The 13,963-nt window shown below is 33.4% G+C and overlaps 2 protein-coding genes across 3 annotated transcripts; both read right to left on the bottom strand.

The window, feature by feature from the left end:
- Positions 1-1,676: 1,676 nt before the first annotated feature.
- Positions 1,677-5,991, bottom strand: LOC132800083 (glutamate receptor 2.8-like). Of its 2 annotated transcripts, XM_060813052.1 has the most exons (6): positions 5,600-5,990; positions 3,449-4,510; positions 3,210-3,346; positions 2,813-3,125; positions 2,232-2,641; positions 1,677-2,151 (listed from the first exon to the last, which is right to left on the bottom strand). In XM_060813052.1, the coding sequence occupies exons 1-6, from the start codon at positions 5,886-5,888 to the stop codon at positions 1,873-1,875; spliced, it is 2,490 nt and encodes an 829-aa protein (XP_060669035.1). In that variant the 5' UTR covers positions 5,889-5,990; the 3' UTR covers positions 1,677-1,872. The 2 variants fall into 2 exon arrangements, with proteins under 2 accessions (XP_060669035.1, XP_060669034.1); XM_060813051.1 differs by having other exon boundaries at positions 3,210-4,510; positions 5,600-5,991.
- Positions 5,992-8,084: 2,093 nt separating this feature from the next.
- On the bottom strand, positions 8,085-13,325 carry LOC112491695 (glutamate receptor 2.8-like). Its single transcript, XM_060817110.1, has 5 exons — positions 12,447-13,325; positions 12,050-12,374; positions 8,863-9,032; positions 8,444-8,626; positions 8,085-8,363 (listed from the first exon to the last, which is right to left on the bottom strand). The coding sequence occupies exons 1-5, from the start codon at positions 13,323-13,325 to the stop codon at positions 8,085-8,087; spliced, it is 1,836 nt and encodes a 611-aa protein (XP_060673093.1).
- Positions 13,326-13,963: the final 638 nt, after the last annotated feature.

The following is a 13,963-nucleotide window of genomic DNA, read 5'->3' as shown; positions in this document are numbered from 1 at the left end:
TGTTAATAATCGGTTATATGACAATTAAAAAAAGAAAAAAAAGGTGAATAAATATTTGGTTATGTGGAGATATTCTTGTGTAGAAACATAAGGACTCATTCATTAAACCAATGAATGAAAGGCACACCAAAGGAAAAGTAAAATGAAATAAAAAATTGGTCTTTTTATATTTACAAATTAACCATCTATATACAGTCTCCTTAATATTAAATTAATTTACCAATAAAGACTACTACCATTGTCTCTGGATTTGATCCACCAAGGTATTTACATAGTAATTGTGGTTTAAAATTCTTTATTTTAGTATGGAGAAGTAGGAGAAACTAACCTTTATTTTTATTTTTATAATAATTACGGAGGTATAAGAATTCAAAATTGGATTAATATCCAAAAAATAGGGTTTTTGGACTACCTATATATTAAGGAGCTAAGAGAAAATACTTTATTAGTCATTATTTAACTGTGGAATTCTTCCATGAGAGGCTGTGTGGTTTTGTCAACGATCAAGCTAGTTTTTATGGTAGGGAGTTGCGTCTGTTCAGAGGACGCTGTACATTTACTATACTTAATTGATTCAGACACTTTCTTGGGGGTCGACTGTTACTTGGTTGAGGAAATAAAGCCTATACTTCTGTCATTTCGAAATTTTAATTCTTATTATGCAACCATGCGAGTCAAATAGAGCTGCCTATACTTTGGATTTGTCTTCGTTACCTTTTGAGTCTTAGATTGAAGAGGGATCCTCGAGGTTGATTCCTGTAATTCAAGATATATATATATATATATAAAAAGAAAAAAACACTTTGGAATTCTTCCATAAAAAAGTAAAAATAAATATAATAATCAGGTGGAAATCCTACAAAGAAGAAAAACAGGGGATAGAATCAAAATTTTGATTTGTTGGTAAGATGGGCCACAAAGTTTTTGGTTTGGGCTGGGGAAATGGGCCACAAAAACTGAATAGCTTCCACGTTGACGAAAATATACTGCCCCCCCCCCCCCCCCCCAAAAAAAAAAAAAAAAAAAAAAAGAAAGGAAAAAATGATTTTATCATACATTTAAATACTTATCCATTCTCATGTATATATATATAAATATATTATTACAATTAACCAAGGAGGATTTTGACGCAAGTTTTGAATCTGGATTTGGAGTTATACTTGGATATCTTTTTATATGGAATGGATATTCCTAAGAAAATAGAAATAGTCATTCTAAATAATGAAAGATAATAAAATGGATTATTATTCTATCCTTTCGGTTGGTAATGTCAATAGATTAGATATACTGATTAGTCAAAATGAATATATATATATATATATATATATTATTTTTCTATCTTATCATTTTGAAAATTCACGATGTTTATTTGTATTTATGCTTATATTCTTTATAATTTTATTTAATAATGTTTGTTTATGCTTAATTGAATATGTAATTTATTATTTTTAAATTAAATTAAATTTATATATATTTTTTATTTTTATGTGTTTTTAAAATTTTTATTTTTATTTTTCTAATATATAAATAATGTTTAAGTCATAAATTTATAAGAATTATCCTTTTTAATATTCGATGTTTATCATTAATAAAGTGAAGGAATAACTATTCTATATGTTTTGATAAGGAATAGTTGTTCTTTAAATTGAAAGAATAGATATTCTAGTAGAATAGGTACTCCTTGATTCAAAAAACCTCCTAAACATAAGTTTACCTATACATTATGACTAAATGGGACATTTATTAACGGCCCTTGACTAAAGTAATTCTAATTTTTGCAATAGGAGTTACATTCGACTAATTCTTTGACTAGGGAAAGCTACAAGAGCTCTACTGATATTTGATTCAGTTCTCATTGCAAAACAGAGCTTTCTATAGCATTGCTCGAAGACAAGTCCTAACGCACCCAGATTTAACCAAAAATATCAAGCAAAAAAACAGTAAAGTGAGTCCCATCATGATGAAAAGGCCACCAAAACTGACAGCACTAAGACCATGACTGTTTGCGGGGGATGTGGAACTATAAACTTGGCATTTGCTTTGATATGAAAAATACTTGAGTTCCAATTCTTCCATCTTCTTATGATCTTCAGTCACATTCAGGATCGCCCTTGACATGTAAGGTACAAGTGGAGATCCTAATGGGAAGGCCTGCAAGATTAAGCATTCAAATTATTTTTACACATTTGAATGGGTGATTTGGTGGGGGTGAAAAGACAAAGATAACTTACAAAGCCAAAGCCATCAGATTTGTAGGTTGTTCCGACGGTTGTGTATCTAGAGCAATACTTGGAAAGGAAGAGCTTCGCGTAAGGAATTTCTTCGAACATAGCATCGACTCCACCATTTTTGCTTCCTTTAGACAATGCTCGGTGAAACTCCTCATGGGAAGCATAGGGTCTTAGCCTGGATTTCTTGAAGTTCAATTGTCCTGTCAAAAGCTCTCTCACATAAGAATTCACTGTGTATCCAACATAACAATCCTTCATCCTTAACTCGTTGACATTGACAAATGATGGCTGCATCCTTTGCACTGTCAAGATTGAGGCTAAGCTAGCAGTGTAACTTTGTATAACAATGAATGCCACAAAAACCCAGATGGTTAGCACAAATCTTGACCAGTGATTCTCCACCCTTTCACCTAATTAACAAATTTTGATCCAGAAACAGAAATAGTTAAAATTGGTAATTAAAAAAAAAAAAATACTTTACACAGAGGAAATTTCTAAACAGAATGCCTAAAGCATATGGACTTAATTTTCCTCTGTAGGTACCCAATCAAATTTTAAGGTATTAACTAGATATTAATTACCATGAGCAAACACAGGAGTTAAAAAGGAGAACAAAAAAACTTCGCTAAGCTGTTGGTGTGTTGGACCCCTCAAGTCTATGTTTGTACGACGTTCAAGAATCCATACTATGAAACCTGTAGACAGGAAGGCTACTGCAATTGTCAACCAAAGAGTCCATTTCAGAGGTCTGAGAAAAATCCAAATACTTTTGGTTTTCTCATCTTTAACTTTCACAACCATCCAAACCCCTGATTCGGAATATGGCAATGTGAAATCAACATAAGCGGTCCTATTTGCAATAATTGTTGTATCTCCCACTACAGCATCATAATTCTGCATTTTCATCAATAAAAATCATCATCACAGACTATACAATATTTATATTGTATCAAATAATTCATAGTGTAGACAATATACCCCAAGCTTAATCTGGTAAAGAAGATCATTGTAAGTCCCGTTCATTTGGCCAGAGTTGTTTACATATGCAAAAAACTCATGCGGAACATCAAATGGTAATTTTTGTAATGCAGCAACGAAGACATCGTAGGAGAAACCTGTGATGTTGGTGACCTTGAGAGTTTTAGGATCCCATTTTATATCCACAAATCCTTTAAAATAATCAGCTAGGAAAGGGATCCCAATCCTCAACTTGTTACCTGATACCGGTATTGCCCAACCTTTGGGTGGTGGGACTTTTGCATGATAATATCCAGGCCAAATGATTCTCTCCTTTAGTTCATCAATGGAGCTTGAATTTGCTACTTTGCCATTTCCCCCTGAATCAATATATATTTCTTTCTTCTCGGTCCAATATCCAATAACTTCCTCACCTTTTGTCCTTCTCACATTGATTATTTCGAATTTTTCTACTTGCAACTGCCCTCTAATCAGACGGAATTCTCCACTTAGGCCTTCAAATCTGGTAGACAGTAACTTTTCAAGAAGCTGTGGACCTAATTCCGAGACTCTTAAGCCGCCAACACCAGTTTTAGTTGAGTTCAAATGTGAAAATACCAATTCCACAGACTTAGCCAATGCCCAAATGGTATCATATGCCCATAGACCATAAATGTTTATCTCTGAAACATTGAATCTGGTTTTGAATTCTTCAAGATGCTTTGTATTGGGCACATATGGCCTCAAACCCAAAACACCATGGATAGAATCACTAACATTTTTCTCAATTGGATCTAACAAAGTTGATAACCCATCAGTGATTATCCAAACATACCCTTTACTCATCATTCCTGCCTCCTCTGCAATAGGAAACAGTTCGGATCCAAAAGAAGCGGTCATGTGTACCAATATTGCCCTTGTCTCCATTGCCTTTATCTTCTCAAGCTCTTTCCAAATACTCTGTCTTTTGGAAGATGCAGAAATGACACTTCTATAAACAACCCGAGTTTCAATTTGCTGTAAGGAATCTGTCAAATATGGAATGAAACCGTTGCCGAATTCTGTGTCTTCGTAGATTACAATGACTTGGCGCCAACCGAATTGTTGAACAATGGACACAAGAGGTTTTATCTGAGACTTATCATCTCGGCATGTCCGAATGAAAAATGGGTTCTGGCTTGGAGAGAAAGAAGGGCTAGAAGCTGAAATAGAAATGATAGGAATTTGAGCTTTATTTCCAAGACTGATCACAAACTTGGCTTCTGTTGACCACATTGGCCCTATTATAGCCTGCACTCCATCATTCTTCATCAAATCTAAAGCTGCAAGAATTATACAAGTCAAGTTCAAATCTCATATATGCAGTTTTGATGCAGGGGCAACACAATTTACTTTAATTTATTTATTTTAATCTCAAATATATATATATATATATATATTTTTAAAAGAAAATTTTCAACTAAAGTATTTGTTGTTAGCATTTAAGTTTAGAGGTAACTTTTTTAAATAGGAAACTAGGAGATTTTTTCCTTTTTGAATTATTATTTTAATTAATTTTTTATTTTTTATGTTTTTTAGAATTATTTTTCATGTATATTTTAAAGTTTTATTATATTGCATATATATATATATATGTATGTACAAACAGCTTTTGAGTTTTCATGCTTGTGCGTTGCATCAGTTGAAGTTGAATATGATTATATTTCTATAGTTTCTCTGAGATTAGTGTGAAAATCACAAATAATTCAGAATTAGAGATTCAAAACATTAAAAACACCCAAAATTAAAGCGAAAGAGTAAAAACTAATGAAATATTTTTAATATTCATAAAACATGGTATTTTAAAGTATATGATAAATGCAATTTTGTCATTGATATTTTAAAATTTAACATTAATATTAGCTCTCCTATAATAAATATTAATGCCAATACAAAAATTTAGCATTGGCTTTCCAATGGTACATGAAAAAAAAAAAAAAAAGCATTGTTAAATTATAAATATTATTAAATGGTGATGGGATTCAATTTTTCAAAAAGCAAAATTATAATAATTAAAATATTATAAGGTGGTAAGTCTTATAAAATTAATTATAATGGGGTCCACTAGCAAAATTTGCAAATTGTAAATTTGATGTCAGATTTTGCATCAAAAATGACATTGGTAAATATTATAACATGCCATTGGCGGAGCCAAAATGTGCTTCTATGCTACTTTTTGGCAGTGACATCCCAAAATGCATTGCCATAGAAGATGCTCTGATTCCCACATTCAGTTTATGCATATATATTTTATATATGGTAACATAATAAAACCGAAAATAAAAAACAAAGTAATATAATAGAGTAATTCAGAAATTAATTAAAAAAGAAAAACATCTTCTAGATTTCTATTTAAAATTTAAGCTTGTTACCTGCTGATGCTGCAACAACAGCATCTTTCTCAGAGTTTTTCTCAGAAAGAGAGATTCTCGTCTGATAATACGGATATGTAGCATAGAAGTCAGAAATCGCCATGGATATGTAACTTCGTGTCATCCTCCCAACCCCAGAATCGGAGTCAAGAATCACACCAACTCGTACCACTTTCTTTGATCCTCCTACACTATTAGCGCTTCCATTTTCGTGAACAGCACTGAAACAGTACTTGCTCCTCCCAAATAATAAGAAGATGAAGAGCACAATTCGGATTTGACTTGCCATAGAAATTAAAAGTGCAAGAACCAAAAGAGAGAATCGAATCTAGATAGCTAGCTAGCTTCTATATTGATTAGAATATATGTTGTTTGTCTTATGCATATATATCATATCCTATATATTATATATAAACGTTGTTTGTCTATACATGCGGCGATAACATATTTATATAGATCATACCTGCTACCCAATGCTTTGATTTACGATCGAATTTAATTAGTAAGTTCAAGGAAGCTGGTTCCAGCCGCGTTGACAAAAGAAGTAGTATATAACGTTAAATGTACGGCATGAAAATTGGAATAGATTCTCTTTTCTTGAACTTGTTTAATTAGTTTAATTTTTTTAATTTCCTCAAATTCAAGCTTTGAAATTTAAAACCGATTGACATATGGTGATTCATTTGTTTCATTATTATATTATATATGTACATATATTGATGTGGAATTTCATTATTTTATATTAAATACTTTGATTTATATGTTTTTTTTTTTTTTGGGTGAAATACTTTGATCTATATGTATGCATACATATAATAAATATTAGTATTTATATATTAATTAAACGGACTTTATATGAATGCAAGCCCAAATTAAACGTCGGTCCTTGCAGGTTGCTCTTTGTCCTTTTGACGGTTTACTTCGATTCTATTCGCGTAGAAGTACTAGTGTCAATCACTTTATATATATATATATATATATATACGTTTAGTACTCTACTTATTTGATTCGGACACTTTCTTGGGGGTCAATTGTTACTTGGTTGCGGAAATCAAGCTTATGCTTTTTTCATTTGGAAATTTTAATTGTTATTATGCAACCACGATAGTCAAACAAGCTGGCCTGTATATTTTTTTTATATATATTATTTTTTAAAAATGTCTAAAAAAAAGATTCGCCGTCTTTTAACCGGCTGATCTTTTTTGTCTAGGTATGCTTTGTCTTTGTTATCTTCATGGTTGATTCCCGTAATTCAAGATGATATCTGTATTCGTTTTTCTTCTTATTGAAGTTTGAGGTTTCTATAACCCCCCAATAATATATATATATATATAAATAAATAAATAAATAAAGCTGTGGAATTCTTCCGTAAAAAAGTACAACTAAATATGATAATACGGTGGAAATCTTCCAGAGAAGAAAAACAGAGGATAAACTCAAAATTTTGTTTGTAGGTTAGATGGGCCACAAAGTATTAGGCTTGGGCTGGGGAAATGGGCCACAAAAACTGAATAATTTCCACTTTGACGAAAATGTACCGTCCCAAAAGAGAAAAAAAAAAAAAAAAAAAAAAAAAAAAAAGAAGAAGAAGAAGAAGAAGAAGAAAAAAAAAGAAAAGAAATAATGATTTTATCATATATTTAAACAATTATCTATTCTCATGTGTGTATATATATATATTATTACAATTCACCAAGGAGGATTTTGGCCCAAGGTTCGAATCTGAGTTTGGAGGTGTACTCGAACATTTTTTTATATGGAATGAATATTTCTAAAAAAATAGAAATAATCATTATAATTAATAAAAGATAAGAAAAAGAATTACTATCTTATATCTTTGTTTAGTTATGTTAATGGATTAGATCTACTAATTAGCCAAAAATGAATATATATATATATATATATATTATTTTTATGTGTTCTTCAATATTTTTTTAATGTTTATTTAGATTTATGTTTATATTCTTTATATTTTTATTTAATAATGTTTATTTATGCTTAATTGGATGTGCGATTTATTATTTTTTAATTAAATTAAATTTATATATTTTTTATTTTTTATGCGTTCTTAATTTTTTTTAATTCTTCTAATATATAAATAATGTTTTAGTTATAAATTTATAAGAATTATCCTTTTTAGTATTAGATGTTTATCATTAATAAGATGAAGGAATAACTATTATTTTATGTTTTGATAAACAATAACTATTCCTTGGAATGAAGGAATATATATATATTCTAGTAGATTAAGTATTTTTTGACTTAAAAAACCACCCAAAACATAAGTTTACCTATACATTATGACTAAATGGACATTTATTAACGTCCCTTTACTAAAATAATTCTTATTTTTGCAATAAGAGTTACATCCAACTAATTCTTCAACTATGGAAAGCCTTATGAGCTCTGCTGATATTTGATTCAGTTCTCATTCTCAAAGACAAATGCTTTAGTATTTTAACAATTCAGGACAAGACAGAGCTTTCTATAGCATTGCTAGAAGACAAGTCCTAACGTACCCAGATTTAACAAAAAATATCAAGCAAAAAAAAACTAAAGTGAGTCCCATTATGATGAAAAGGCCACCAAAACTGATAGCACTAAGACCATGACTATTTGCAGGGGATGTGGAACTATAAACTTGGCATTTGCTTTGATATGAAAAATACTTGAGTTCCAATTCTTGCATCTTCTTATGATCTTCAGTCACATTTAGGATTGCCCTTGACATGTAAGGTACAAGTGGAGATCCTAATGGGAAGGCCTGCAAGATTAAGCATTCAAATTATTTTTACACTTTTGAATGGGTGATTTGGTGGGGGTGAAAAGACAAAGATAACTCACAAAGCCAAAGCCATCCGATTTGTAGGTTGTTCCGACGGTTGTGTATCTAGAGTAATACTTAGCAAGGAAGAGCTTCGCATAGGGAATTTCATGGAACATAGCCTCGACTCCACCATTTTTGCTTCCTTTAGACAATGCTTGGTGATACTCCTCTTGGGAAGCATAGGGCCTCAGCCTGGATTCCTTGAAGTTCAATTATCCTGTTAAAAGCCCTCTCACATAAGATTTCACTGGGTATCTGCAACGGCTCAGTCCACCCGCATCAAGATATTGTCCTCTTTGGCCCAGGGTTCACTCCCTCTCTCCCCCCTGGCCTAAAGGTTTTGTCAAAACACATCTTGAAGGGAGAGGTATCCACAGCCTTATAAAGACTGCTTCATGCCCCTCTCCAACCGATGTGGGATGTTACAGTATCCGACATAACAGTCCTTCATCCTTAGCTCGTCGACATTGACAAATGATGGTTGCATCCTTTGCACTGTCAACATGGAGGCTAAGCTAGCAGTGTAACTTTGTGTAACAATGAATGCCACAAAAACCCAGATGGTCAGCACAAATCTTGACCAGTGATTCTCCACCTTTTCACCTTCTTCACAAATTTTGAACCAGAAACAGAAACAGTTAAAATTGGTAATTATAAAAAAAAAAAAAATACTTCAAACGGGAAATTTCTGAACAGAAAGCCAAAAGCATATGTTTAACACCCCGTCGCAAAGTACAACGGAAATTTTCCAACTTTGACCGAGGTTGACTGTTGACTTTGATTGTTGACTGAAGGGGTCAAAAGTTGACTTTTTAACTTGGATGGAATTCTAGGTTGATTGAGGTACCGTTGTGAAGTACACATTGGCATGAGTTCGTAGACTAGTAGCACGTTGAAAACGGAGCTACGGTTTGAAAGTTATGAGTAACACAAGTTGAGGTCCAAACTGTCCAAGGGATGCCGAAGTTGACTTTTTAGTCATGCAAAGTTGAGCTTTGACTCATGCATGGTTGTGAAGTGCTGGTCGATACGAGTTCATAGACTAGCGGCACGTCCGATTTGGACATGTGGTTTGAAAGTTATGGACCTGTAAAGTTTTTCAAATACTGTATTATTTTAATATTATTTTTAAACGTGTAACAATGTGCCACGTATGACTTAATAAATGTGACCATGTGTCACCATGTTGAGATGCCACATGTCAACCATGCTTAATACCATATTATTTTATTATTGTTATTTTATATAATAATATTATTTTAATATTATTTAATTATTTTTAATTTATTTTCTTTTTCTTTTCTTTTTTCTTTTTTTTCTTTTCCCCCACGTGGGAAAACACCCGAAGCCTTCTTCTTCCTCCTTCTTCTTCTTCCTTTCCTCTCCTTCTCGGGCTGTAGCCGTTTCTTCGTTTCCGGCCACCACCTTACTACACGCGCCAGCCAGAGAGGAGCGGGGGACGGAGGCGAGCTCGGCTACAAAATTTCACGGCCACCAGTTGCCGGACGCACCCAAATCGGGCCGGAGAAGCCGCCGGTCGAAAATTTTCTCTCTCCTCTTTTCTTATGTTTTCCGGCCAACCCAGCTCGACCCATACCTCTATCCCACCATTTTCGACCCCTCTAAGTCCATTTCCAGGGTTAGATTGCCCAAAATCCCCACCGTTTGAGAGATCCCTCAAGTTTAAACTCGGCCAAAACTTTCCGGTCAAATTCCGGCCACCGCCGGTTGAATTGAGCTCAATGGAGGTCGGTAATGTGATCCTCATCTCATAAGCTTTCCATAGACATATAATTTGTCAATTTTGGTTAACATTTGTGTTAGACCCCCCCGGGTACCGGGTATTATTTACCTGAATAAAATATTAATTTATTTGACTGTGTGTGAATCGTTGTTCTAGGAGCACGTGTGCGTCGTGGAATTGATCCCATGGAGGATCTTGGATTAATTGCGTGCTCGAGGTGAGTGACCCACCTTTAAAAATATTTTGGGGTAATTAATTATATTTATGTGGTGTTAAATTGATAGCTGGAAATTGTGCTCATGTGGTGGAATTTAAATATAATCGGGAAAAATATTATATATATATATATATATATATTTACCCATTGATGCCAAACGGAATTTTGGGTCATTAAGAAATTCCCGATTATTATTTTATTGTGATTTAATTGTATTTATTACGCATGGGCAAGATATTTTCATTAATTAATTGTGTGTGGTTTTTATATTATTTTTTGGGCATAATTGGTTTAAATATTTTTAAGAAAATTATTTGTTTAAATTGGTGGTTTCGAATTTTATAATTATGCCCATGGAATATTATTTGTTGGATCTCGTGTTAGAGAAAAATTATTTTTATATTGTTATCGATGGTTTCGTACCGGATATGTTAAAGGAAAATGTGGGATGTTGAATTTGAAAATTGGTATATTTCCCACGGTGATTTTTGGAAAATCCGTACGGTAATAATTAATTTAATAATTATTTTAGATGCACTCATACAGTATTGGTGTTCTGGTGTATATGTAGTTAGCGCGCAAGTTATTATGTTTCTCGTGAGTTGCCATTGGACCGAGGGCAGACAAGTTTTATATAGTGCACATAGCAGCCCCCCTCCATGGCCGGGATGACGGTTTTAGCAGAGGTACTGTCGGGACGCCGAAGTGCCGTATGCAAGTTTCTCTCTTTAATCTCCCGCCAGTCGGTGCTCGGGACGCTGGGTATCGGAGGGCATCACTGGTATATGGTGTGGTGCGTTAAGTATAAATTTCGGATAGAAATTTCAAACCCCAAAGTGTTCAAAAATTATTTATTATATTTTATTACATTTTATTTATATTTGGGGTATTTATCTATTGTTTATTAAGTTAATTGATCCCTTGGTTTTCGGGGAATACGAACAGTCGGGTTTTGTGAAAATGTTTTAAAAGGGGAATATTTCCAACGGAGTGAAAAGTGAGGGTTTTGAGAGAAATTATTATCTTCAAATGTTTATTTATTTATTTATTTAATTGTTTGGTATTAAGTAAATCCCTTTATTTGTTATATTATTAATATTAAAAATTGTACAGTAGTTAGGGTCACTCACTGAGATGATTAGCATCTCACGTTTTTAAATTCCGTTCCCCTAGGTCTAGGTTGGGAGACGTTGATCGTCCGGAGCGAGCCCGACGTCTCAGTTCATTGCCGAAAGTCCAAGAAGCATTCTTCCCTTTTTCCTCTCCATCCTGTATTGCTTCTTTATCTATCATTGTATTAATTCCACATATATTTGTATAATACTCTGTATACTGTATTGGATGCCTTTTATTAAATACTGCATTGATTCCCTGTTATTCTTGTGGAGTGTTGTAAATTTGTGGAATTAAATTGTAGTATTGTAGGAGGAATAAGAAGATGTATATAGAAGTGTGTTTTTAGTGTAGGAAATTTTTGGTTAGTCGTATCCTTAGGGGAGGTGCTGCCGAATTTTCCGTTGGAAGGTTCGGTGGTATTTCCCTAGGATCAGAGCTTGTCTAGAGTTCCGATTAGGAATTTTGGACGGGTCCTGACAATATGGACTAAATATTCCTCTGTTGGCACCCAATCAAATTTCAAGGTATTAACTAGATAGTAATTACCATGAGCAAATACAGGAGTTAAAAAGGAGAACAAAAAAACTTTGCTAAGCTGTTGGTGTGCTGAACCCCTCAAATCTATGTTTGTACGACGTTCAAGAATCCATACTATGAAACCTGTAGACAAGAAGGCTATTGCAATTGTCAACCAAAGAGTCCATTTCAGAGGTTTGAGGAAAATCCAAATATTTTTGGTTTTCTCATCTTTAACTTTCACAATCATCCAAACCCCTGATTCGGAATACGGCAATGTGAAATCAACATAAGCGGTCCTGTTTGCAGTAATTGTTGTATCTCCCACTACAGCATCATAATTCCGCATTGTCAACAATAAATATCACCACCACAGACCATATAATAGTTATATTGTGTCAAATAATAAATAGTGTAAACAGTATACCCCAAGCTTTATCTGGTAAAGAAGATCATTATAAGTCCCGTTCATTTGGCTTGAGTTGTTTACAAATGCAAAAAACTCATGCGGAACATCAAATGGTAGTTTTTGTAATGCAGCAACGAAGACATCGTAGGAGAAACCTTTAATGTTGGTGACCTTGAGAGTTTTGGGATCCCAGTTTATGTCCAGAAATCCTTTCAAGTAACTACTTAGCAAAGGGACCCCAATCCTCAACTTGTTATTGGATACGGGTATTACCCAACCTTTGGGAGTTGGGACTTTTGCATAATAATATCCAAACCAAATGATTCTGTCCTTTAGTTCATCAATGGAGCTTGAATTTGCTACATCACCATTTTCCCCTGAATCAATATGTATTTCTTTCTCTTCGGTCCAATATCCAATAACTTTCTCACCTTTTTTCCTTCTCACATTTATTATTTTGAATTTTTCTACTTGCAACTGTCCTCTATTCAAACGGAATTCTCCACTTAGGCCTACAAATCTGGTAGACAGTAACTTTTCAAGAAGCCGTGGACCTAATTCCGAGACTCTTAGGCCACCAACACCAGTTTGAGTTGAGTTCACATGTGAAAATACTAATTCCACAGACTTAGCCAGTGCCCAAATAGTATCATATGCCCATAGACCATAAATGTTTATCTCTGAAACATTGAATCTGGTTTTGAATTCTTCAAGATGCTTTGTATTGGGCACATATTGCCGCAAACCCAAAATACCATGCATAGAATCACTAACATTTTTCTCAATTGGATCTAACAAAGTTGATAACCCATCAGTGATTATCCAAACATACCCTTTACTCATTATTCCTGCCTCTTCTACAATAGGAAACAGTTCGGATGCAAAAGAAGCGGTCATGTGTACCAATAATACCCTTGTCTTCATTGCCTTTATCTTTTCAAGCTCTTTCCAAATAATCTGTCTTTGGACGATGCAGAAATGACACTTCTATAAACAACGCGAGTTTCAATTTGCTATAAGGAATCTGTCAAATATGGAATGAAACCGTTACCGAATTCTGTGTCTTCGTAGATTATAATGACTCGGCGCCAATCGAATTGTTGAACAATGGACAAAAGAGGTTTTATCTGAGACCTATCATCTTGGCATGTTCGAACGAAAAATGGGTTTTGGCTTGGAGAGAAAGAAGGGCTAAAAGCTGAAATAGAAATGATAGGAATTTGAGCTTTATTTCCAAGATTGATCACAAACTTTGCTTCTGTGGACCATTCTGGCCCTATTATAGCTTGCACTCCATCATTCTCCATCAAATCTATAGCTACAAAAATCAGACAAATCGAGTTATAATCTCATATATGCAGTTTTGATGCAGGGGACAACATAATTTACTTCAATTTATTTATTTTAATTTCAGCTAATTTTTTTTTTAATATATAAAGAAAATTTTCAACTAAAGAAGTACTTGTTGTTAGTATTTAAATTTAGATGTTTAGTTTTTTAAATAGGAAACTTGGAGTTTTTTCCTTTTTGAATTA

The sequence above is a fragment of the Ziziphus jujuba genome, chromosome 1 (genome assembly GCF_031755915.1).
Source record: "Ziziphus jujuba cultivar Dongzao chromosome 1, ASM3175591v1".
NCBI lineage: Eukaryota > Viridiplantae > Streptophyta > Magnoliopsida > Rosales > Rhamnaceae > Ziziphus > Ziziphus jujuba.
The sequence above is the reverse complement of the archived record's forward strand: the minus strand, read 5'-3'. Positions and strand labels throughout refer to the sequence as shown.

Bases quoted from the DNA above. Each gene is read 5' to 3' on its own strand.
- LOC132800083 (XM_060813051.1), bottom strand. From the start codon at position 5,888: ATGGCAAGTCAAATCCGAATTGTGCTCTTCATCTTCTTATTATTTGGG. The intron at 4,511-5,599 runs GTAACAAGCTTA...TAATTCTTGCAG, and splicing joins TGTTGTTGCAGCATCAGCAG to CTTTAGATTTGATGAAGAAT. The intron at 2,152-2,231 runs GTAAGTTATCTT...TTAATCTTGCAG, and splicing joins AATCTGATGGCTTTGGCTTT to GCCTTCCCATTAGGATCTCC.
- LOC112491695 (XM_060817110.1), bottom strand. From the start codon at position 13,325: ATGACCGCTTCTTTTGCATCCGAACTGTTTCCTATTGTAGAAGAGGCA. The intron at 8,627-8,862 runs GTCGGATACTGT...TTGAACTTCAAG, and splicing joins TAAGGATGAAGGACTGTTAT to GAATCCAGGCTGAGGCCCTA. The intron at 8,364-8,443 runs GTGAGTTATCTT...TTAATCTTGCAG, and splicing joins AATCGGATGGCTTTGGCTTT to GCCTTCCCATTAGGATCTCC.